Here is a 20,719-nt window from a genome sequence, read left to right as displayed (position 1 = left end):
GAAATCTGAACGACGACGCCAAGAATCTCAATTAATAGTTTAAACTATTTTGCATTGTATATACTGTATATCTTTTGGAATGAGCCAGAGATGAGATAATTAATTAATAGGTAACGCAATGAATAGAGTTGTTCTCCCTAGTATTAATTTTTTTTTTTTTGGTAATATTTGAACTGGGTGTATAGTGGTGATTTTTAATTGGTGATACAGCTACGACAAAGGTTTTGTTTGTTGTTGTTTTATTTAAATGTTGTTGATCTTGGTCTACGAGCTACAGTTCTAAAATTAGTCGAATGTTATTGATGAACTAATTAGAATAATTTTTATTTTTAAAAACTATTTCATATACTATGTCAGGTTTGAAAAAAAATAAAAATTAGACAGATGTTTTCGTAGGATATACAATCAGGTTTTCGTAGGAGTCCAAATTGTTTACTCCATGTTTTAGACTTTTGATAATATATATTTTAAATTGTAGAAATAGAACTATATAATATATTATTTGAAAAGAGAAACCATTATTACTTAGAGGAAGTAGATATGAAATACATGATGATAAAAAGAGATTGTGTCTATTTTGAATTATGACTTTGAGTAATATTATAAACCTAGATTTTCTTCTAGAGCATGTGATGAAATTATTTCCTCTAGGTTTCCTTGTTTGTACGCAAATCATGAATCAACACTATAGGATAAAAAAATATCAACACTACAGGATATATAATGTATTTTTAATAAATAATTATAATCCCATTAACAACATAATATTTGGGTTAATCCAATCATCACAAACTTTTTTTTTTTTTTTCTAAAAGAAAAGCTTATGTTTCTTACACATACAAAAAAAAGAGTGACATAATTTAGCTTTTACTTAGTTCAATATATATAAACGTATATATACTAGTAAGTAGTAACTAAAAAAAACGTGTTGTGACTTGTGAAGTTATGTTAAAGCTAAGAGACTGGCTGAGAATCTACTCTATTCCACAATTGATATATTTATTACAAATCACGCTCATCGCTTTTATGGAAGATTTTTCTAGTTTGGCAAAATATATGAGTTCAAGAGTTACTGCTCCACAAGGACCTCAACCAACATATATTACTGTTTCTAACCATAGGGCGTTAGCACATCATTCAAAAAAGTTATAGAAAAAAAAAATGACAGTAATAAACTGTCTAGAATATGTTGACTATACAATCAAGAGTTAGATATATACATTTCATGAAACAATATCAGATAGTTGAATATGTTGACTATACAACCATATTCTTCTGCAATTCTCCATGTACGTAGATCAGAAAAGCTAGCTTTAATTTCCTCTTCGTAAAATCACAAAAGAGCATTAATATTTATTTTGTTACAATTCAATCAAACCATAGATGATCAGAGTTATGCATAGGCATGACAATTGACAAAGAGGTTACGAACACTAGTCACAAGGAGTATAAATCAGAAAAAAAAAAAAAAAAAAACTCAATTTCATCTTCATAAAATCGCAAAGAGCATTAATATGCTTCTGCTATTTCTGGTTTGTGAGATATGAAAAAGAAAAACTCAATTATATTGTTGTCATGTTCTTTATTGGTTCATTTGGTTTATGATAATAATACGTACTCTGAAGAGAGAATTAACTTTATTGGTTCATTTAGTTTCAATTGGATTGGTACAGTTACCGGTTCAATTGGATTGGTACAGTCACTGACGCAAACGTTGGCACATTTGTTAAGAGTTTAGAGAGAGAGAGAGAGAGAGAGAGATAGCGAAATCAAGGTGAATCGAAAATGTTGGCTAGGGTTTGTAGTAGATCGGAATCTTCTTTTGCTAGTGCAGCTGCTGTTTCTGCGAGATTGTTGTTCAGTACGAGCTTGGTTCATCATCGTCGCGGCGCCAAGAAAAGTAGTTAGGTTGAGAAGACTATGCCTTCTTTGAGCGGAGGAACATTTGGAGGAGAGAGTTTGAAATTGAGGAGTGGGTCTCATTATATCAAAAACTTAGACGATGCCGTTGGTTTGTTCGATTACATGGTTCGATCTGGCCCCTTGTATTCGGCAATTGATTTCTGTAAATTAATTGGTGTGGTCGTGAGGATGGAACGGCCCGATGTTGTGATTTCTCTCTATCAGAAGCTGGAATTGCGCCGGGTTCCGTTTGATATATACAGCTTTTCTATCCTGATGAAATGTTACTGCAGGTGTCACAAGTTGTCATTTGCCTTGTCTACGTTTGGAAAGATCACTAAACTTGGTTTCCAGCTTGATGTTGTTACGTTTAGCACGCTGCTTCACGGGTTATGTCTTCAAGATAGGATCTCTGAAGCCGTAGTTTTGTTTGATCATATGGTTGAAACTGGATTCACACCCGATGTCGTGACCTTCAACACACTCATGAACGGTCTTTGTATGGAGGGTCGAGTTTTCGAAGCAGTAGCTCTTGTTGATCGAATGGTAGAAAGTGGTCATCAACCCAACGAGATTACTTACGGAACAATTGTAAACGGATTGTGTAAGATGGGTGACACTGTGTCCGCCTTGAATCTGCTTAGGAAAATGGAGCAAACCCACATCAAACCCGGTGTTGTAATCTATAATGCCATCATTGATCGTCTTCGCAAAGACGGGCACCACAGCCATGTTCAACATCTTTTCACTGAAATGCTTGAGAAAGGAATTATGCCAGATGTTCTCACCTACAACTGTATGATCGACGGTTGTTGTAGCCATGGTAAATGGAGTGATGCCGAGCAATTGCTGCGTGATATGATCGAAAGGAATGTCCACCCTAATGTTGTAACTTTCAATGTATTGATCAATGCATTTGCCAAAAAAGGAAAGGTCGCTGAGGCTGAAGAATTATACAGTGAGATGCTTCAAAGGGATATATTTCCCAATACAATCACATATAATTCATTGATTGATGGATTTTGCAAGCATAGTCGTCTAGATGATGCAAAGCGCATGTTTAATTTGATGGTTAGCAAGGGCTGCTCTCCGGATATAATCACCGTAAATACTCTCATAGATGGATGCTCTAGGGCTAAGAAGTTAGATGCTGGAATGAAACTTCTCCATGAGATGTCTAAAAGAGGCTTAGTTCCTGATACAGTTTCATACAGCACTCTTATTCACGGTTTCTGTCAAGTTGGGGATCTTAATGCTGCTCAAGACCTTTTCCAGGAGATGATTTCTCATGGTGTGTCCCCTGATATCGTAACTTGTGGCACTTTGCTGAATGGTTTCTTCAATGATAGGAAAATAGATAAGGCATTGGAGGCATTGGAAATGTTTGAGGTTATGCAGAAGAGTAAGATGGATCTTGATACTGCTACTTATAGCATCATCATCGATGGAGTGTGCAAAAGTAATAAGGTGGACGAAGCATGGGATTTGTTCAATAGTCTCCCCCTCAATGGCGTGGAGCCTGATGTTCAAACGTATACAATAATGATCAGCTCATTTGTGAAAGAAGGAAACTTTTTAAGGGCTGAAGAATTATATGCTGAGATGTTCCGAAAAGGTGTAGTCCTTGATACTTTCACCTATAACTCAATGGTTGATGGGTTCTGCAAGCAGAACCGCCTAGATGAAGCCAGACATATGTTTGATTCCATGGCTAGCAAGGGCTGCTCACCGAACTTAGTGACTTTTAGTACACTCATTAATGGCTACTGTAAGGCAAGAAGGGTTGATGACGGATTGGAGCTTTTTTGCGAGATATCTCGAAGAGGAATAGTTGCTAACACAATTACTTACAGCACTTTGATTCATGGGTTTTGTCTAGTGGGTGATCTTAATGGCGCCCTTGACATTTTCCAGGAGATGGTTTCTAGTGGTGTATGTCCTGATACAATTACTTTCCACAGTATGCTGACAGGTTTATGTAGTAAGGAGGAACTACAAAAGGCAAAGGCAATATTGGAGGATCTGCAAAAGAGTACGCATGGTATGGTCCTCTACTCATTTTTATCCAGTCTATGTATTTTTTTTTTCTTTTGGCTGTAGAGCTTCTACTTTTCCATCTGATTAGATTCGTGTGTTTCCTTTGCAGGATCATCAATTGGAGGATAAATGTAAGAATGGATGATTCAGTGCCATTTCGCTTTTATAATTCACTTTCTACACACCTACTGCAATGAAAATTAATGTTTGTGGTTCTGCTTTTTGGTTAACTCGATTGTTCATTCCAGATATTTATGTGTTCATGCTCATCAACGTTTATATATTTCTGAGCGCTGTTGCAAGATATATAAACTCAAATCTTTGATCTAGTTGACATTTGGTTTTACACTGTTTCATTACATCTAGTATATTGTTTTTGTTACAATCCATGCAGAGAAATTGGAAGCCTTACTGTATAAACCACTCAACGAACCTCATATGATATCCTAACACAAATCCAGATTACTTCTAGTTTATTAGTTGAAATCGGGGGAAGCGAACCGGGAAATCGCGTTACACCTTTCGTTTTGGACCGGATAATTACAAAATAAGTTCGGTTTGCAATTAACCGAAACATTAAACCGGAAATTGGAGATCAGAACTGTCACGAATTCTACTCCGCGAGTTTATCAAATCGTGAAATTAGGGTCGCCTTCTTCTTCTCGACATCGTCAATTTGTCATCGGAAGAATCTTCAAGTGCTGAGAAAGTGAAAAAAACATGATTCTACGCGAGTTCATCCATCAACCACTTCTCCTTCACTCTTTCTCGAAATGGTGTCAATCTCTTTTACCATGCCCGGATTGTTCCAATCCATTCTGATTCCAGAATCGATCGGATCCATCCGATGTGCGGCGTCGACATCCGTAGGAAGCGGTGGTGATCGGAAAGTTTCTTCAAGGTTGTCGCAGTTGCAATAAATGCTAATCCAACACATCACTCTAGGTAAGGTTATTGAGAATTGTACTCTCTGATGACTTTTTGAACTATCTGAGAACTGAGTTTGGTCATTAGAGAACTGAGTTTAGTGATCTGAGTTTAGTCATTAGAGAACTGACTTCTGAACTTTCTAGAGAACTTAGTTTAGACTGTTTAGTGATTAAAGCCAGTGATCATCTCTGTATGTATATACATGAATCTCGAATTCAAGTCATTGCTCTTAGTCTGATTGTAACATCTTTGGATTGGATTGTTTAAAGCTTATTTTACATGAAAGGTAGTCTTGAACCTTTGTTGAAAACCTATCTGTAGACATGGTTTCTAGAGTTCTCTTCTGTGGTTATTTGATTTTTGAGAAACATATTGTTGAAGTTGATGTTCTTACTTCTTATATCTGTCTTTGGTATTTTGCAGACCATGTTACACTTAACTAGAAGCAGTGGTTCTGGAGGCCAGAACGATAACGAATGCCTGACCTTTTTCTTGTGCCTTTTTTACCGTTCTTTGCATAGTAGTTTTTGGCTACTTTATATCTCAATGCTTCACATGTACCAATTCTCTTTCAGTTAAGTCACAGGATCTGAGAGAAAATCTTACAGACGGTTTGTTTTTAACCTTCTCTCTATTTTCCCTCGACAGAAGTATGAATGTGACTATGTGAGTGTTATCTCTTTCATGTTTTAATCTCTGCAGAGGCAACATCGACCATGCATGCACTTGAGAAAAACTACAGGTAAAATACCAATTAACTCAGCTGCCTCTTTGGTCATGGTGTGTGTTTTTTTTTATCTAAATCCGATATGTTTTGGTTTAATCATGTGAAACTCAACAGGCGGTTATTTATACATGTTCCATCTCCACCATCGGAAGAACAAAAGAAGAGAAAATTGTAAAGCTGTCAGAATCTACCAAACCAAATCCTCTTTCAATGCTTCCATCCTTTTTTTTTGTCCCCCATCAATCCTCAAATTTTGAAACGGTGAATTCTGATCTTTACAGGGCTGCGAAAGCTGACAACAATAAACGACTTAAATGCAAGAAAGTTCTTTTAGAGAAGAACTCTGCGAGAAGAAGCTGCGGCAGTTATGAACTTAAGATGATTAAACTTCAAACCATACAATAAAGTCCAGGTTGATTCTAAAGCTTTTAAACCATACAATAAAGTCCCAATAGAAGTGCTCTAAATTTTTTTTTAATTTTTGCTTATTTTTAAAGTGAGACCCAATAGAAGTGCTCTAAATTTACCGGTTCATTTAGCTTCAATTGAACCGGTCACTGTGCCAATCTAATTGAACCGGTCGTCTTTGCTCACTCTTTCTAAGTGTTTGCAGTTTACTCACACTTTTTACACACACTTCACTCGTTTGCACATTTGTTAAAGTTTACGGAGAGAACAAAATCAAGGCGAATCGAAAATGTTGGCTAAGGTTTATAGTAGATCGGAATTTTCTGCTACTGCTTATGCGAGATTGTTCAGTACGAGATTGGGTAACGGCGCCGCCAAGAAAAGTAGTAAGGTTGAGAAGAGTAAGCCTTCTTTGAGCGGAGGAACGTTTGGAGGAGAGAGTTTGAAATTGAGGAGTGGGTCTCATTATATCAAAAGCTTAGATGATGCCATTGATCTGTTCGATTACATGGTTCGATCTCGTCCCCTCTATTCGGAAATTGATTTTAATAAACTAATTGGTGTCGTCGTGAAGATGAAACGTCCCGATGTTGCGATTTCTCTCTATCAGAAGATGGAATTGCGCCGGATTCCATTTAATATATACAGCTTTTCTACTCTGATGAAATGTTATTGCAGCTGTCATAAGTTGCCCTTTGCTTTGTCTACGTTTGGAAAGATCACTAAACTTGGTTTCCAGCCTAATGTTGTTACGTTTAACACGCTGCTCCACGGGTTGTGTCTCCAAGATAGGCTCTCTGAAGCCTTGGCTTTATTTGATCATATGGTTGAAACTGGACTAACAACACCCAATGTCGTGACCTTCAGCACACTCATGAACGGTCTTTGTATGGAGGGTCGAGTTCTCGAAGCAACGGCTCTGCTTGATCGGATGGTTGAAGAAGGTCATCAACCTGACGAGGTTACTTACAGAACTATTGTAAGTGGAATGTGTAAGATGGGTGACACTGAATCTGCCTTGAATCTGCTTAGGAATATGGAGCAAACCCACATCAAACCCGGTGTTGTAATCTATACTGCCATCATCGATCGTCTTTGCAAAGACGGGCACCACAGCCATGCTCGACATCTTTTCACTGAAATGCTTGAGAAAGACATTTTTCCCAATGTTCTTACCTACAACTGTATGATCGATGGTTGTTGTAGATATGGTAAATGGAGTGATGCCGAGCAACTGCTACGTGATATGATCAAAAGAAGTGTCGACCCAAATGTTGTAACTTTCAATGCATTGATCAATGCATTTGTCAAAGAAGGAAAGGTCTCTGAGGCTGAAGAATTATACAGTGAGATGCTTCGAATGGATATATTTCCTGATACATTCACATATAATTCATTGATTAATGGATTTTGCAAGCATAGTCGTCTAGATGATGCAAAGCGCATGTTTAATTTGATGGTTAGCAATGGCTGCTCTCCAAATATAATCACCGTAAATACTCTCATAGATGGATGCTGTAGGGCTAAGAGGTTAGACGCTGGAATGAAACTCCTCCATGAGATGTCTAAAAGAGGCTTAGTTCCTGATACAGTTTCTTACAACACTCTTATTCACGGGTTTTGTCAAGTGGGGGATCTTAATGCTGCTCAAGACCTTTTCCAGGAGATGATATCTCATGGTGTGTCCCCTAATATCGTGACTTGTGGCAGTTTGCTGGATGGTTTCTGCAATGATATGAAAATAGATAAGGCATTGAAATTGTTTGAGGTTATGCAGAAGAGTAAGATGGATCTTGACACTGCTATATATAACATCATCATCCATGGAATGTGCAAAAGTAGTAAGGTAGATGAAGCATGGGATTTGTTCAATAGTCTCCCCCTCAATGGTGTGAAACCTGATGTTCAAACGTATAATATAATGATCAGCTCATTTGTCAAAGAAGGGAACTTTCTAAGGGCTGAAGAATTATATGCTGAGATGTTCCGAAAAGGTGTAGTCCTTGATACTTTCATCTATACCTCAATGGTTGATGGGTTATGCAAGCAGAACCGCCTAGATGAAGCTAGACAGATGTTTGATTCCATGGCTAGCAAGGGCTGCTCCCCAGACTTAGTGACTTTTAGTACACTCATTAATGGCTACTGTAAGGCTAAAAAGGTTGACGATGGATTGGAGCTTTACTGTGAGATGTATCGAAGAGGAATAGTTGCCGATACAATAACTTACAACACTTTGATTCATGGGTTTTGTCAAGTGGGTGATCTTAATGGCGCCCTTGACATTTTCCAGGAGATGGTTTCTAGTGGTGTATGTCCTGATACCATTACTTACAGCACTTTGATTCATGGGTTTTGTCAAGTGGGTGATTTTAATGGCGCCTTGACATTTTCCAGGAGATGGTTTCTAGTGGTGTATGTCCTAATACAATAACTTACAGCACTTTGATTCATGGGTTTTGTCAAGTGGGTTATCTTAATGGCGCCCGTGACATTTTCCAGGAGATGGTTTCTAGTGGTGTGTGTCCTGATACTATTACTTTCCACGGTATGCTGACAGGTTTATTTAGTAAGGAGGAACTAAAAAAAGCAAAGGCAATGTTGGAGGATCTGCAAAAGAGTGTGCCTGGTATGGTCATCTACTCATTTTTATCCAGTCTATTTATTTTCCTTCTGGGTTTTAGAGGCGAATGTATATATATACAGCTTTTGCTGCTGTAACATCTTGAGAAGTTTTGCAACTGATGCATGTAAATAAGTCAAATTTAAGATAGAGATTCCAAATTGACCCTCTCTGATTAGCTTGGTGTGTTTGCTTTGCACTTTGCAGGATCATGAATTGAAGGATGAACGAAAGAATTGGAAGATTCAATGCCATCTTCTGTAATTCCACATTTCTACACGTCTACTAGCTTCTGCAATTGAAATTTCTGCTTTTACTTAGTTCAGGAAAAGAAAACGAAATGTCAAAAAGTAATGTGATGTTCTGTAATGATGAACTCGATTGTTCATTCATAATCCTGCATTTATGTTCATTCACTGACTCAATTGGTCAGTTCCATTCCGTCCTCAAAAATAGTTTCAGGGTTCTACACTGGTCGATCAAACCGTATCAGTTAACCAAGTCAATTCATAATCGCGACGATGCGAACCGGGAAATCACGTTTGAATTTCGATTTGGACCGGATTTTACAAAGAGATAACCACAAAAGAAACTTCGGTTTTTATTAACCGTAAAACTGAACCGGAAATTGGGAGCCACGCAAAATTAGGGTCGCTTCTTCTTCTTCATTCTTCTCGACATCGTCAATTTGTCATCGGAAGAATCTTGAAGTACCCAGAAAGTGAAAAAATGGCGGCAGTCAGAACGATGACGAACATGATTCTACGCGAGTTCATCCATCATCCACTTCTCCTTCACTCTTCATCTAAATCGTGTCAATCGCTTTTGCCATGTCTCCGTCTCACTCCCCGAATCGTTCCAATCCACTCTATTTCCCGATTCGGATCCATCCGTTGTGCGGCGGCGTCGACCTCCGGTGGAAGCGTTGGTGATCGGAAAGTTTCTTCACGGTTGTCACAGGTTCAACAGATGCTTCATGAAGCAGAGGAAAGAGCTAGTTCCGCTGGCGATGAGCCTACGCCTCAAATCACTCTAGGTAAAAGCTTTTTCTTTATCCATTATAGAGCCAATGATTCATATGTATACATTAAACTCAAATTCAATTACTTTATCTGATTGCAACTAGAAAGGGAAGGTTCAATTTTGTAGTAGCTTTGTGCAAAGCTAATGGTTTATAGAGTTCTATTTGTTGAGAAGTTTGATTTTGTATCTTCGTTTTGGTATTTTTGCAGACCATGTTACACTTAACTTTGCTAGAAGCGGTGGTCCTGGAGGCCAGAATGTGAACAAATGTGTGTGACCTTTTTTCTCACAGTCTTTTTACAGTTCTTTGCATTGTGGTTTTAGGATCTACTTGGTTTGGATGTATCAATGCTTATGATTTTATTTCATTTTCAGTGAATACCAAAGTTGATATGCGCTTCAATGTGAAAAACGCCTACTGGCTAAGTGACAGGATCAGACAGAAAATCTTACTGACGGTTTGTTTTTTTACTCAGTTATCATCCCTCTGTAAAATTATGAATATGAGTTTTATCTCTACTGTGTTTCCATGGAGCAAGTACATATAATTTTGAAAATGTTGTTTGGATCTTGATCTTGTGCGAGTATTTTAGCTGCTTGTTTGTTTATATGCGTCTGTGTAAATAGCTATTGTTGTTTGTGAACAGGAGAAGAATAGGATCAACAAGGACGGTGAACTTGTGATTTCTTCAACCAAAACCAGAACGCAGAAGTCAGTAACCTTATAATCTTGTCTTTCCTATTCCATTTTCAAGAAATTCTCCCTTTCTGACGGTATGTTTCTCTGCAGAGGCAACATTGACGATGCACTTGAAAAACTACAGGTAATACCAACTGACTCTATTGAAATAATGCAAGCATTGTTCATTATGTGTTTCGTTCTATATAAAGCTGAGATGTTTAATTGAACAGGCGATAATTGATGCGGCTTCATATGTTCCACCTCCACCATCAGAAGAACAGAAGAAGAAAATTGTGAAGATGTCAGTTTTCTACCTAAACCAAATCCTCTTTTTGTTATAATTCCATCCTTTTCACTCAATCCTCAGATCTTGACGCTTTTAATTCTGACATTTTCAGGGCTGCAAAGGCTGACAACAAACGACTTAAAAGCAAGAAAGTTCTATCGGACAAGAAATCTGCGAGAAGAAGCCGTGGTAGTTACGATGATTAAACTTAAACCATACAATAGGGACCAGGTTGGCTCTAAAGCTTTTTAACTTAGATGATTATGTCATTTTCTTGGAATTCAATGTACACAACAAGAATCAAAATCTTCCAATAAGAATTGCAGTGTATTGGATTTTATGTACAAACCACACTCTTATACAAATGATGAACACAAAATAGAATCAAACATAACACTCCACACCTTTTTTTTTTTACTTTCGAATAACATGTTCTTCTCCTGATCTTTGATCAATATGCTTGATCCATTTTCTTTTATTGTTGTTATCACTCTTCCCAGAGCTTCTTGCTGCGGCAACATGAGCGATTTCTAGACCACCGGAAACCGGAAGTGTAACCGTTCTCACAACTTTCCGGTCACTAAATGCTTTTGTCCAACTGAAACACGAAGTGCTTCTTCGGTAACCACTTCTGCAGACCACTACCGCTCCTCTGCTTCCAAACGCAGCGTTTCTCAATACGTTTGCTGCGAAATCCTTCTGATCCCAGTCAACTACCAAGAAATCAATTGCTTGTAGAATCTGCATCGTATGCTCCAACTCTTCTTCTTCCTCGTTCATAATGATCGTCTCCGGCAACTTTGAGCAAGACTGTTCTGTCATGGCTTGAAGATAAGCAGTTTGTGATCTTGCGTTTGGTACGATACAAATGTGTCTTGCGTTTGTGTGTTGACTCGCTACGTTTAAGCCAATACTTATGGCTATGGTTTCTCCTTCTGACCATGTTTCCACAATTAGAGTCGCGTTCCATCCCGCCGCCATCGCTGCCACTAGCTCGGCTGCTCCCGGTGTTCCAAGATTCTCACACTACACAAAGATAACCCAAAAAATAAAAATCAGAAAAACGTATAACGTGTAAAGATCAAAACTCAAATCCTATGTCTCGAAAATCTCAAACTATAAAGACGTGCGAAGATCAAACATTTCGTCTTCAATTCTCAGATGGTTGGTACACATAAAAAAAAGGTTGTCAAACTCAGACAATTGGTTTTATTGATAAATGTCCTAGAAGATAAAAAGAAGCTATAACTTCGTGAAACAGGTGAAGATTTTAATTTCTTTTCCGAAAACGTTACAAAAGTCTTGGCAGTTCATAGACGGAATAATACATGATGAACTTACCGATTTAACAGTGTCGATGTAAGCCTTTGATGCAGTTTCCGGTGACCAAGTCAATTTCATCTTCTTTTCTTGTTCTTTGTTTGTTTTCTAACGTCTTCGTTGGGTCAGAGACAGAGTCTAGCGTAAAACCTCCAAACGATGTTTCTGCTTTTATAAACAACAACATGACATGAGAACACATACATACGAAAAGTCTTGCGTTTAGATATTTTATTCTTTTTTTAGGGGACAAAAGTGTTTGCGCGTAACAGTCGTCGACATTACCCCTTATACTTTTGGTTTTTTTTCGTTTTGGCACATATATTATGGAAACTTACCACTTACCACAAATAAAAACCAACTTTAAGACTTTTTTTAAAGAAAGAAAAAACAAAATCAATAATGGTTTATTTTGAGATCAAGATTTGAATATTTCATTGTGGTTTTAACGACGATAACAATGGAATGACTAGAACGTTAATCCTTATCATTTTATGAGTTAGTCTAACCATTACACCACCATGAATTTTTTATATTACAATCTAAATGAATTTCCACAATAGTTTGTAATTGATGATGTGATGTTATTTATTATTTAAAATATCCATCATAATTTTACATTTCTTGTATATTTGGAAAATAAAAATGTTATATCATAAACATGTCAAACATACATAATGTAAGAACATGAAAAGCGGCAAATAATTTTTTTTTTCCCTTATGAATAAATAGAAAACATAATCCAACTAAAAAAACTGAAATTGCTTTATAATTGCAAGTAATAAATAAATTAATAGATAAAACTCATCAAGCAAAAAAAATAAAATAGATGTAGTATCAAAACTTTATTTTGACTTGTAGTAAGAGTTAAGTAGAACACAAAATAATTGACACAGAATGGAAGATAAGATAAGGGGTTGAATCTATAAAACACAATAAAATGAGGGATCCATTAACTAATTTATCCCAAAGATGATTTATTCTCTGTTTCTTTTCTTAAAGATATATATGTTGGCTTTGTTAGATCGTTGACATTAACTTTATATGTCCAGGAGAATCCGACGTGTGAGAGTTTTGGATTTGGATTATAACGAGATTAAACTTGTACTTAATAAATTTAATTAGTAAGTCCAAACCGGCTTAACTATATATTATATTTAACAAACAACATTATATATGAAATGTCCATTTTTTGGGTACAAATAGAGATACTAACTATCCTTGATTGAATTGACTCGGTACTATGTATATTAGTATTTATAGAATATATTCCACGTACTAAACAGGTTGTTGGTGATTATTCTTCTTAACTTTTTTTTCTTATATAAATTAGATGTTAGTTAGTTGAATTAAGTTAATGATATTTCCACCACCCACGTCCTTTGTTAAAACCAAAATCAGACCGATTCTTCCGTTGATGGTTTTTAGTCTTTTAGACATATTTTGGATTTGGTCGGCAACTAGTTTTTTGGACATTTATATGCTAAAGAATAAGTTGTTTTGAAGAAAAAGAAGAGAATCAATAAAGTTGATTGTATTCATACACAACGTATAAAACATGTGTATAAGATGCATGTATATAAGCATTTAAGTTTTGATAAGTGAAAAAAAAAGGTGTGGTAAGGTAATACTCAAATTCGAATACAGCATCATACTAAACGAAACGTCACATATATATTCAGTAATCGGTCGGTTTAATATTTTAACAAAATTGCGAATTGGAAAATCTGATAGCACGTTACGTTTGAAGTAATCTTACAAAATATGAGAGATGTATATCTATATCATACGTGTACATATGGTATACATACAAGCAACGGGATCGATTTGTAGAATATTTAATAATGAACTATATGATATTTTTTTTTTGTTAAAGGGAACTTCAATATGAACTATATGTGATATACGTGCACATATTACAAACACCCAAATATGAAGTCAAAAACAGCTGTTCTACTTGGTCCGTTGGTCGTATATAACTACATATTGTTGGTGTAAGATGTTGCATTCCCATTAGATGCATATGAGATCAGGGGCGGATCTACAACTAAAGGGGGTGGGGCACGTGCCCCATACTCCTTTTTAAATATCTTTTTACTAGCCCTTGCAATATAGTATCTGCTAACTCATTTGGAGAAAAGTGCCTTACATTGTGTTTGAGGAGCTGGGTTCAAACCCATTCATCAACACTTATTTTCCATTTGTTTTCTTTTTTCTCAAATCTCAACGTTTTCTATTGCTAAAGAAAAAAATCCTCTTTAGTGCCCCACATAGTTTTTGATCCTGGATCCGCCACTGTATGAGATATTAATGCTATTTTTGTTAGGTGGAGATGTTTTCATTTTTGATACACGATACTCCTGATAGAGCAAAGAGAACAAGGATTCGATGTTTGGTCCTTTTTTAGCCATAATAGTTATAAGAAAAAATTGTCTATGACTTAAATGGCATGTGGCGTGGACATATGAATATATGATGATGTAATTGTGAATTTATTAAATCAGTGACCATGCTAGAAAATATGATGTCAATATGATATATGATGTTACTTTGAAAGGTAAACTAGTTTATCGTTTTAGCTTTTTGGTTTCATAAGTCTAAATCTTATTGTATTATTTTCTCTCTATATCCGATCAAACTCTTTTGTTACACAGACCATTTTGAATATATATAGGCTAATTTTTATACAGATTTGATCAAAGTTCTTTGGTGCAATTCATATCAAATATAGACATTTTAAATATGCTGTTCTAATTTTTAAAACTTAAATTCTTTTTTTAAAACTTGAGCGTTTTGATACCTTCCTACTTCGTAATTTGTATGATCCTTTGAGATTCGACCGTTGTGAAAGTTAATAATATCAATAACTTAAATTACTATACATTAACGACCACCGAGAAATATGGTCTCTCCACATTTTGATTTTGGGTTTCGTCTCTAGGCCCATTGGACTTATTTCAAACGGTTCTTTTTCTTTTTTTGGTTATTGTGTGACTTTTTCTTTTTCACCGATGTATAGGCAAGTGTCAACTCATTCACAACGGTAATATATTTGAGACTCAAAATTTACAACGGTAAGAAAATATAGACGTTAAAAAAGTAGCCGTTGAAAGAACGAATCCAAGCGGTCTGTATAGGCAAGTGTCAACTCATTCACAACGGTAATATATTTGAGACTCAAAATTTACAACGGTAAGAAAATATAGACGTTAGTTAAGTAGCCGTTGAAAGAACTAATCCAAGCTGTCTATATAAGTGATTCTTGCTTACAAGGCCACAACACTACTACTTCCCACAACATTTCCTAATTCTTCTTCCACTTATGTATCATCACTTACCATTCTCGTAGATTCAGAAAGCAAATGCTCCTCTTTTTCGTCTGTAAGAGAAAAAAAAACGAGAGAGAGATAGTCAAACTCGGCTTTAAGATTGGTAAGATGAAAAAACGAGAGAGAGAGAGATAGTCAAACTCGGCTTTAAGATTGGTAAGATGTTTCTCTATTTACTATGTTCTATTTTTCTTTAATCTTCCTCTCACTAAAGTATCGTCAGTTTAAATTTCTACGCACAACAGTTGTTTAATATTTGTCTAAAAATCATCTCTTCTCTGTTTTGCATGTTCTCGGTAAGGAAATAACAAGAAGTCTAAGGTGCCTTTTATCAAAGAACCGAGAGGAGGATTTCAGACCCTGATGTTAAGTTTGGTAAGAATTTAATGTTTCTCTATTTCTTTTTTTAAGAAACCATCTATATTTGAATCATCTCAGTCTAAGGTTTATATTTGACTTTTGAGAACGGAAAGGTCGTAATTGAGAAAGATAGAGATGTTGTTGTAGTTTCATGTCATTTTGTTTCAAATTATCTTTGAGAAATTTTCTGACATTCTTAGAACACAATTACTGCAGGTAGAGAAAGAAGATGTAATGATATGTAGCTGTCACGAGACAAGATTCACGATTCACGACAACAACCTTTTGACGGGCTGAAACCTTGCACACTTCGGGGGCCAGAGGATCTTCACGTTGACAAATATCCATATATCATCGCCATTATCCAAGATAATGTTTCATCTCTCTTCTTCTGATCATTGCTCTGTTAAAATGCCTTAGTTAATGTTTAAGATTTGGTGAGTTAGGTTGTTAGATTTTATAGGTTAACTCTATGATCTATTAATCACGACTCGGACTTTATATGTTTGGTAGCTAGTAAATATATTATTAGACTACAAATAAATATTCTGTTCGGTTTATGTCTTGATTAACTAAAGTACAAATTGTTGCAGAAAATATGATGAACACACTTTGTTGACATCTCTCCTCTGTAAAAGTGCGGCACTTTTGAACCCTTCGATTTGTGTATTCACTCAGGTTTGGTCTTTTTTTTCTCTCTTTAGATGTTAACTTTCATACTTCTTACCATTACACTCGTACTCGTACAGACTCATACATGTAGTTCTTTTCTCCAATAAATTTTACTTACTTATCTTCTTGGCTTGCTTAAATAAATCATACACACATGAATTTGTTCACTTGCACTCTAGATCCTTAGCTACTCTTGTTGGCTTGCTTAAATCGCATTACACACATAAATTATTTGTTCACTTGGGTTTTTTAGTAGATTAGCAGGGCTATTTGCTTCATTTACTAGAGAGGCTTTGTTGCTCAGATAAATTAACTAACTCATTAGCAGGGAAACATATGATAATAGTACCCCGGAAAATTAAATTTGGAAATTCTGTGCTCTGTCTTTTTACTCTTTCAAAACTATTTGAATCTTTCAAGGCATCTCAGTTTTTTTTTAAAGTCAAGAAGAGAGTGTGTTGTTGAAGCAAAAATAAAGCAGGTAATATAGTTTCATCATATAGTGGATATGCAAACTTGACTCTACAACCAAGTTTTGCAACTCTCGGATCTACACAACAAACGGAACATGCTCTCCTTGCAAGTTACGAGACGACAAACAGCTATGAACTTTTCGATTGCATCATTAATTTGCAATAATGTAGAAAAAAATATGAATGTGTAAATGAAGGTAAAAAATAGACAGGTTCTTTAATTATTTTGTACTAGATTCAAATCTGTATGTTAAAAATATGTATGTTAAAATATTTGGTAAACAATTAACATACATATCAAACACAAATCAACAGTGTTCGAAAAAACGTTCTAGGCGTCCGCTCCGCTTTGACCGCCTAAAATTGTAGTATCATCATTTTAGTGTATTTTTAAATTTTAATTGCACAAATTTAAAATTTATAAGGTTTATTTATAATGAATTGAAATAATGTTTTTGTCTATTTTTTTGTTTTTGATTTAATATTTTTATTACTCTTAAACATATTTTGAATAATCATATATATATATATACATGTATAAATATGTATAAACATATTTTGAATTGAAATATTACACTATATATAGTGTAAACGCCTAATCCGCCTAAGAGAAAGGCGTTATAGGCGTGAAAGCCTAGCACTTTCTTGAACATTGCAAATCAATAAAGAAGACAACTACTAATAAAAAAACAATAAGAGAAAGTAATCTTGTCTTTAGGCATGACCAAAACTAAATTGTAACAGTATATTGGATTGTAATTTGTAACTATATAAAATGGTTAAAATCTGTAACCATCAATAATAAATATTAACCGCAATCGTATGAAATGTTTTGTTATATGTATTTAAATTTTAACTTTAAAGTTAGTTATTTACATATTTACTTATTTTGTCTTTTGTCTAAACTCTAAAGTTAACAATTACAACAATATAGAAGGAAACTAGCATATGGGCCAGACCCATCATCTAACACAGAAATGGTATGTAACGTCGTCGTATCACTATTCTTATTCCCAGGTAAAACGGCGAAAGGGCTATATATACACTTTGATTTGTAGACCCCGTCCGTCACTCGCATTGTCCACACCACACAACAGAGAGCCATGTCGGCAGATACTAAAGAAACCCGACCCGAAGACCCGGATACCCAACCTAACGTGGATCTACCCGCTGAAGAACAGCCTCTCGGAAAGCTTACCGCCGACGAAGAAAACGTTTCCGATGCTTCTGTGACGGAGACTGACCTCTCGCTCTCCCCTAGTCAATCAGAGCAAAACCTTGAAGAAGACGGCCAAAACTCACTCGGTGATGACCAATCGCCATTAACGGAGCTTCAACCCCAGCCTCTTCCTCTTCCTCCTCCTCCTCCACCAATAATAGAAACAAGAATCTCAGAATCTCTCGGTGAAGAAGAATCTTCCGATCTGGTAACGGAGCAACAATCTCAAAACCCTAACGCGCCGGAGCCTAATAATCCTAGGGCAAGAAAACGACGCCGTAGAAAGCGCTTCTTCACTGAGGTTAACTCGAACCCAGCTTTCTCAAGAAACCGCCGCACTAGCGTCGGCAAAGAGGTTGATTCCGAAGCCCTAATCGCAATGTCCGTAGGGTTTCCGGTTAATTCGCTCACGGAGGAAGAAATCGAAGCTAATGTGGTTTCCATCATCGGAGGTAAAGATCAAGCGAACTACATCGTCGTGAGGAATCACATCATCGCTCTGTGGCGATCGAATGTATCGAATTGGCTAACGCGAGATCATGCCCTTGAGTCTATACGTGCTGAACACAAAACCTTGGTTCATACGGCTTATAGTTTCCTTCTTGAGCATGGTTACATTAATTTCGGGCTTGCTCCGGTTATCAAAGAGGCGAAATTGAGGTCTTTTGATGGCGTTGAGCCTCCTAACGTTGTGGTTGTTGGAGCTGGTTTAGCTGGTTTGGTTGCTGCTAGACAGTTGTTGTCAATGGGGTTTAGGGTATTGGTTCTTGAAGGTAGAGATAGACCAGGTGGGCGTGTTAAGACTCGGAAGATGAAAGGTGGTGATGGTGTTGAAGCAATGGCTGATGTTGGTGGAAGTGTTCTCACTGGAATTAATGGGAATCCGCTTGGGGTTTTGGCTAGGCAGCTTGGTTTGCCTCTTCATAAGGTTAGAGATATTTGCCCTCTGTATCTCCCTAGTGGGGAGCTTGTTGATGTTGGTGTTGATTCTAAGATTGAGGCATCGTTTAATAAGTTGTTAGATAGGGTTTGTAAGCTTAGGCAGTCGATGATAGAGGAGAATAAATCAGTAGATGTGCCGTTGGGAGAAGCGCTTGAGACGTTTCGATTGGTTTATGGGGTTGCCGAGGATCAGCAAGAGAGAATGCTTTTAGATTGGCATTTAGCAAACTTGGAGTATGCAAATGCTACATTGTTGGGGAATCTGTCAATGGCGTATTGGGATCAAGATGATCCGTATGAGATGGGTGGTGATCATTGTTTTATTCCAGGTGGGAACGAGATATTTATACATGCTTTGGCGGAGAATCTTCCGGTTTTCTATGGGAACACTGTCGAGAGCATCAGATATGGAAGCAATGGGGTTTTGGTTTATGCTGGGGACAAGGAGTTTCGCTGTGATATGGCTCTTTGCACAGTTCCGTTAGGTGTTCTGAAGAAAGGTGCCATCGAGTTTCACCCGGAGCTTCCTCAGAAGAAGAAGGAAGCAATTCAGAGACTGGGGTACGGATTGTTAAACAAAGTAGCGATGTTGTTTCCACATAACTTTTGGGGCGAAGAGATTGATACTTTTGGACGGTTAACCGAAGATTCGACCACGAGAGGAGAGTTCTTCTTGTTTTACAGCTACTCTTCAGTCTCCGGTGGACCATTACTTGTAGCACTTGTAGCTGGAGATGCTGCAGAAAGATTCGAGACGTTGTCGCCTACTGATTCCGTTAAACGGGTCTTGCAGATACTACGCGGAATATATCACCCGAAAGGAATCGTTGTTCCTGATCCGGTTCAAGCTCTCTGTTCCAGATGGGGCCAAGACAAGTTTTCATATGGTTCTTACTCATATGTTGCGGTCGGATCATCAGGAGATGATTACGACATTTTAGCTGAGAGTGTCGGTGACGGAAGAGTGTTCTTTGCAGGTGAAGCTACTAACAGACAATATCCAGCTACAATGCACGGAGCATTCTTAAGTGGGATGAGAGAAGCAGCAAACATACTTAGAGTTGCTAGAAGAAGAATATCATCGTTGGCTTCAAATCCTAACCAGACCTGCATCGACAAAGAAGAAGAAGAGGCAGACGAAGAAGAAGACAGCTGCTTGGAACATTTATTCGAGACACCCGATCTGTCATTCGGGAATTTCTCGGTGTTGTTTACTCCGAATTCGGATGAACCTGAATCCATGTCATTGTTGAGAGTGAGGATCCAAACGGTGAAACTCGAATTGGGTGTTTGGTTTTACGGCTTAGTGACAAGGAAGCAAGCGGTTGAGCTTAGTGAGTTGGAGGGAGATGAGTTGAGAAATGAGTACTTGCGTGAAAAGTTAGGGTTTATTCTCGTGGAAAGGAAGAGTCTTTCTCAAGAAGGTGAATCGATGATCTCTTCGCTCAAAGCTGCCAGATTGAATCGACAGATCTTTGATTAGTAGTTAAATGGCTTAGATTATATTGTATTCAGTTTCTAATCGTTTTTTATACCTTTTGAAGCAAAACATTGTGGAAAATTATTTGACATGTGTTATATTATATAGATATTAAACCCTAAAAAATATATTCTAAATTTAACATATTTATTCCACGCTTTAAAAAAAAATCTAAACCTTGAAAATCAATCTTTGTGTTTGTGGTATTTTTGCATACCCAAAAATTTTGTCAGTATTTTGGGCAACAAATTTTGAAAATGGGGTATCTTTTACCAATCAACATCCCATATATTTGTTGAATATCTT

At 36.7% G+C, this 20,719-nt stretch overlaps 5 protein-coding genes and 1 long non-coding RNA gene across 9 annotated transcripts; 5 read left to right on the top strand and 1 right to left on the bottom strand.

The window, feature by feature from the left end:
* Positions 1 to 1,536: 1,536 nt before the first annotated feature.
* LOC104752945 (uncharacterized) lies at positions 1,537 to 4,295 on the top strand. Its single transcript, XM_010475210.3, has 2 exons — positions 1,537 to 3,943; positions 4,049 to 4,295. Exons 1-2 carry the CDS (start codon positions 1,921 to 1,923, stop codon positions 4,066 to 4,068), a joined length of 2,043 nt encoding a protein of 680 aa, XP_010473512.2. The 5' UTR covers positions 1,537 to 1,920; the 3' UTR covers positions 4,069 to 4,295.
* Positions 4,296 to 4,333: 38 nt separating this feature from the next.
* On the top strand, positions 4,334 to 9,080 carry LOC104752946 (uncharacterized). 3 transcript variants are annotated; one of them, XM_087491963.1, is made up of 7 exons: positions 4,513 to 4,884; positions 5,293 to 5,480; positions 5,572 to 5,611; positions 5,711 to 5,775; positions 5,878 to 8,288; positions 8,498 to 8,633; positions 8,835 to 8,963. In XM_087491963.1, the coding sequence occupies exons 5-7, from the start codon at positions 6,294 to 6,296 to the stop codon at positions 8,840 to 8,842; spliced, it is 2,139 nt and encodes a 712-aa protein (XP_087348089.1). In that variant the 5' UTR covers positions 4,513 to 4,884; positions 5,293 to 5,480; positions 5,572 to 5,611; positions 5,711 to 5,775; positions 5,878 to 6,293; the 3' UTR covers positions 8,843 to 8,963. The 3 variants fall into 3 exon arrangements, 1 of the variants encoding a protein (XP_087348089.1); XR_015584776.1 differs by having other exon boundaries at positions 4,334 to 4,884; positions 5,878 to 8,633; positions 8,835 to 9,080; XR_015584777.1 differs by having other exon boundaries at positions 5,711 to 5,767; positions 5,878 to 8,633; positions 8,835 to 9,080.
* On the top strand, positions 8,845 to 11,552 carry LOC104703894 (uncharacterized). Of its 2 annotated transcripts, XM_010419983.3 has the most exons (8): positions 8,845 to 9,663; positions 9,860 to 9,919; positions 10,026 to 10,108; positions 10,298 to 10,362; positions 10,441 to 10,474; positions 10,563 to 10,633; positions 10,731 to 10,849; positions 11,119 to 11,552. In XM_010419983.3, exons 1-7 carry the CDS (start codon positions 9,357 to 9,359, stop codon positions 10,822 to 10,824), a joined length of 714 nt encoding a protein of 237 aa, XP_010418285.2. In that variant the 5' UTR covers positions 8,845 to 9,356; the 3' UTR covers positions 10,825 to 10,849; positions 11,119 to 11,552. The 2 variants fall into 2 exon arrangements, with proteins under 2 accessions (XP_010418285.2, XP_019083663.2); XM_019228118.2 differs by lacking the exon at positions 11,119 to 11,552 and having other exon boundaries at positions 10,731 to 11,007.
* LOC104703895 (uncharacterized) lies at positions 10,864 to 12,144 on the bottom strand. Its single transcript, XM_010419984.3, has 2 exons — positions 11,960 to 12,144; positions 10,864 to 11,644 (listed from the first exon to the last, which is right to left on the bottom strand). The coding sequence occupies exons 1-2, from the start codon at positions 12,017 to 12,019 to the stop codon at positions 11,033 to 11,035; spliced, it is 672 nt and encodes a 223-aa protein (XP_010418286.2). The 5' UTR covers positions 12,020 to 12,144; the 3' UTR covers positions 10,864 to 11,032.
* Positions 12,145 to 15,284: 3,140 nt separating this feature from the next.
* Positions 15,285 to 16,420, top strand: LOC104752944 (uncharacterized). Its single transcript, XR_015584775.1, has 4 exons — positions 15,285 to 15,423; positions 15,569 to 15,642; positions 15,844 to 16,064; positions 16,221 to 16,420. It is a non-coding gene; the product is annotated as an uncharacterized LOC104752944 (long non-coding RNA).
* A 1,325-nt stretch (positions 16,421 to 17,745) lies between these two features.
* On the top strand, positions 17,746 to 20,578 carry LOC104752943 (lysine-specific histone demethylase 1 homolog 1). The gene has a single exon (XM_010475208.3). It carries the CDS (start codon positions 17,876 to 17,878, stop codon positions 20,414 to 20,416), a length of 2,541 nt encoding a protein of 846 aa, XP_010473510.2. The 5' UTR covers positions 17,746 to 17,875; the 3' UTR covers positions 20,417 to 20,578.
* The last annotated feature ends 141 nt before the right edge of the window (positions 20,579 to 20,719 follow it).

The sequence above is a fragment of the Camelina sativa genome, chromosome 16, assembly GCF_030686135.1.
Source record: "Camelina sativa cultivar CO46 ecotype springtype chromosome 16, ASM3068613v1".
NCBI lineage: Eukaryota > Viridiplantae > Streptophyta > Magnoliopsida > Brassicales > Brassicaceae > Camelina > Camelina sativa.
The sequence above is the reverse complement of the archived record's forward strand: the minus strand, read 5'-3'. Positions and strand labels throughout refer to the sequence as shown.

Coding starts and splice junctions, on each gene's coding strand:
- LOC104752945 (XM_010475210.3), top strand. CDS start 1,921: ATGCCTTCTTTGAGCGGAGGAACATTTGGAGGAGAGAGTTTGAAATTG. Junction 3,944..4,048: donor TCTGCAAAAGAGTACGCATG/GTATGGTCCTCT, acceptor TTTCCTTTGCAG/GATCATCAATTGGAGGATAA.
- LOC104703894 (XM_010419983.3), top strand. CDS start 9,357: ATGGCGGCAGTCAGAACGATGACGAACATGATTCTACGCGAGTTCATC. Junction 10,363..10,440: donor ACCAAAACCAGAACGCAGAA/GTCAGTAACCTT, acceptor GTTTCTCTGCAG/AGGCAACATTGACGATGCAC. Junction 10,634..10,730: donor AAGAAGAAAATTGTGAAGAT/GTCAGTTTTCTA, acceptor TGACATTTTCAG/GGCTGCAAAGGCTGACAACA.
- LOC104752943 (XM_010475208.3), top strand. CDS start 17,876: ATGTCGGCAGATACTAAAGAAACCCGACCCGAAGACCCGGATACCCAA.
- LOC104703895 (XM_010419984.3), bottom strand. CDS start 12,019: ATGAAATTGACTTGGTCACCGGAAACTGCATCAAAGGCTTACATCGAC. Junction 11,645..11,959: donor ACATCGACACTGTTAAATCG/GTAAGTTCATCA, acceptor ATCTTTGTGTAG/TGTGAGAATCTTGGAACACC.
- LOC104752946 (XM_087491963.1), top strand. CDS start 6,294: ATGTTGGCTAAGGTTTATAGTAGATCGGAATTTTCTGCTACTGCTTAT. Junction 8,289..8,497: donor ATCTTAATGGCGCCCTTGAC/ATTTTCCAGGAG, acceptor GGCGCCCGTGAC/ATTTTCCAGGAGATGGTTTC.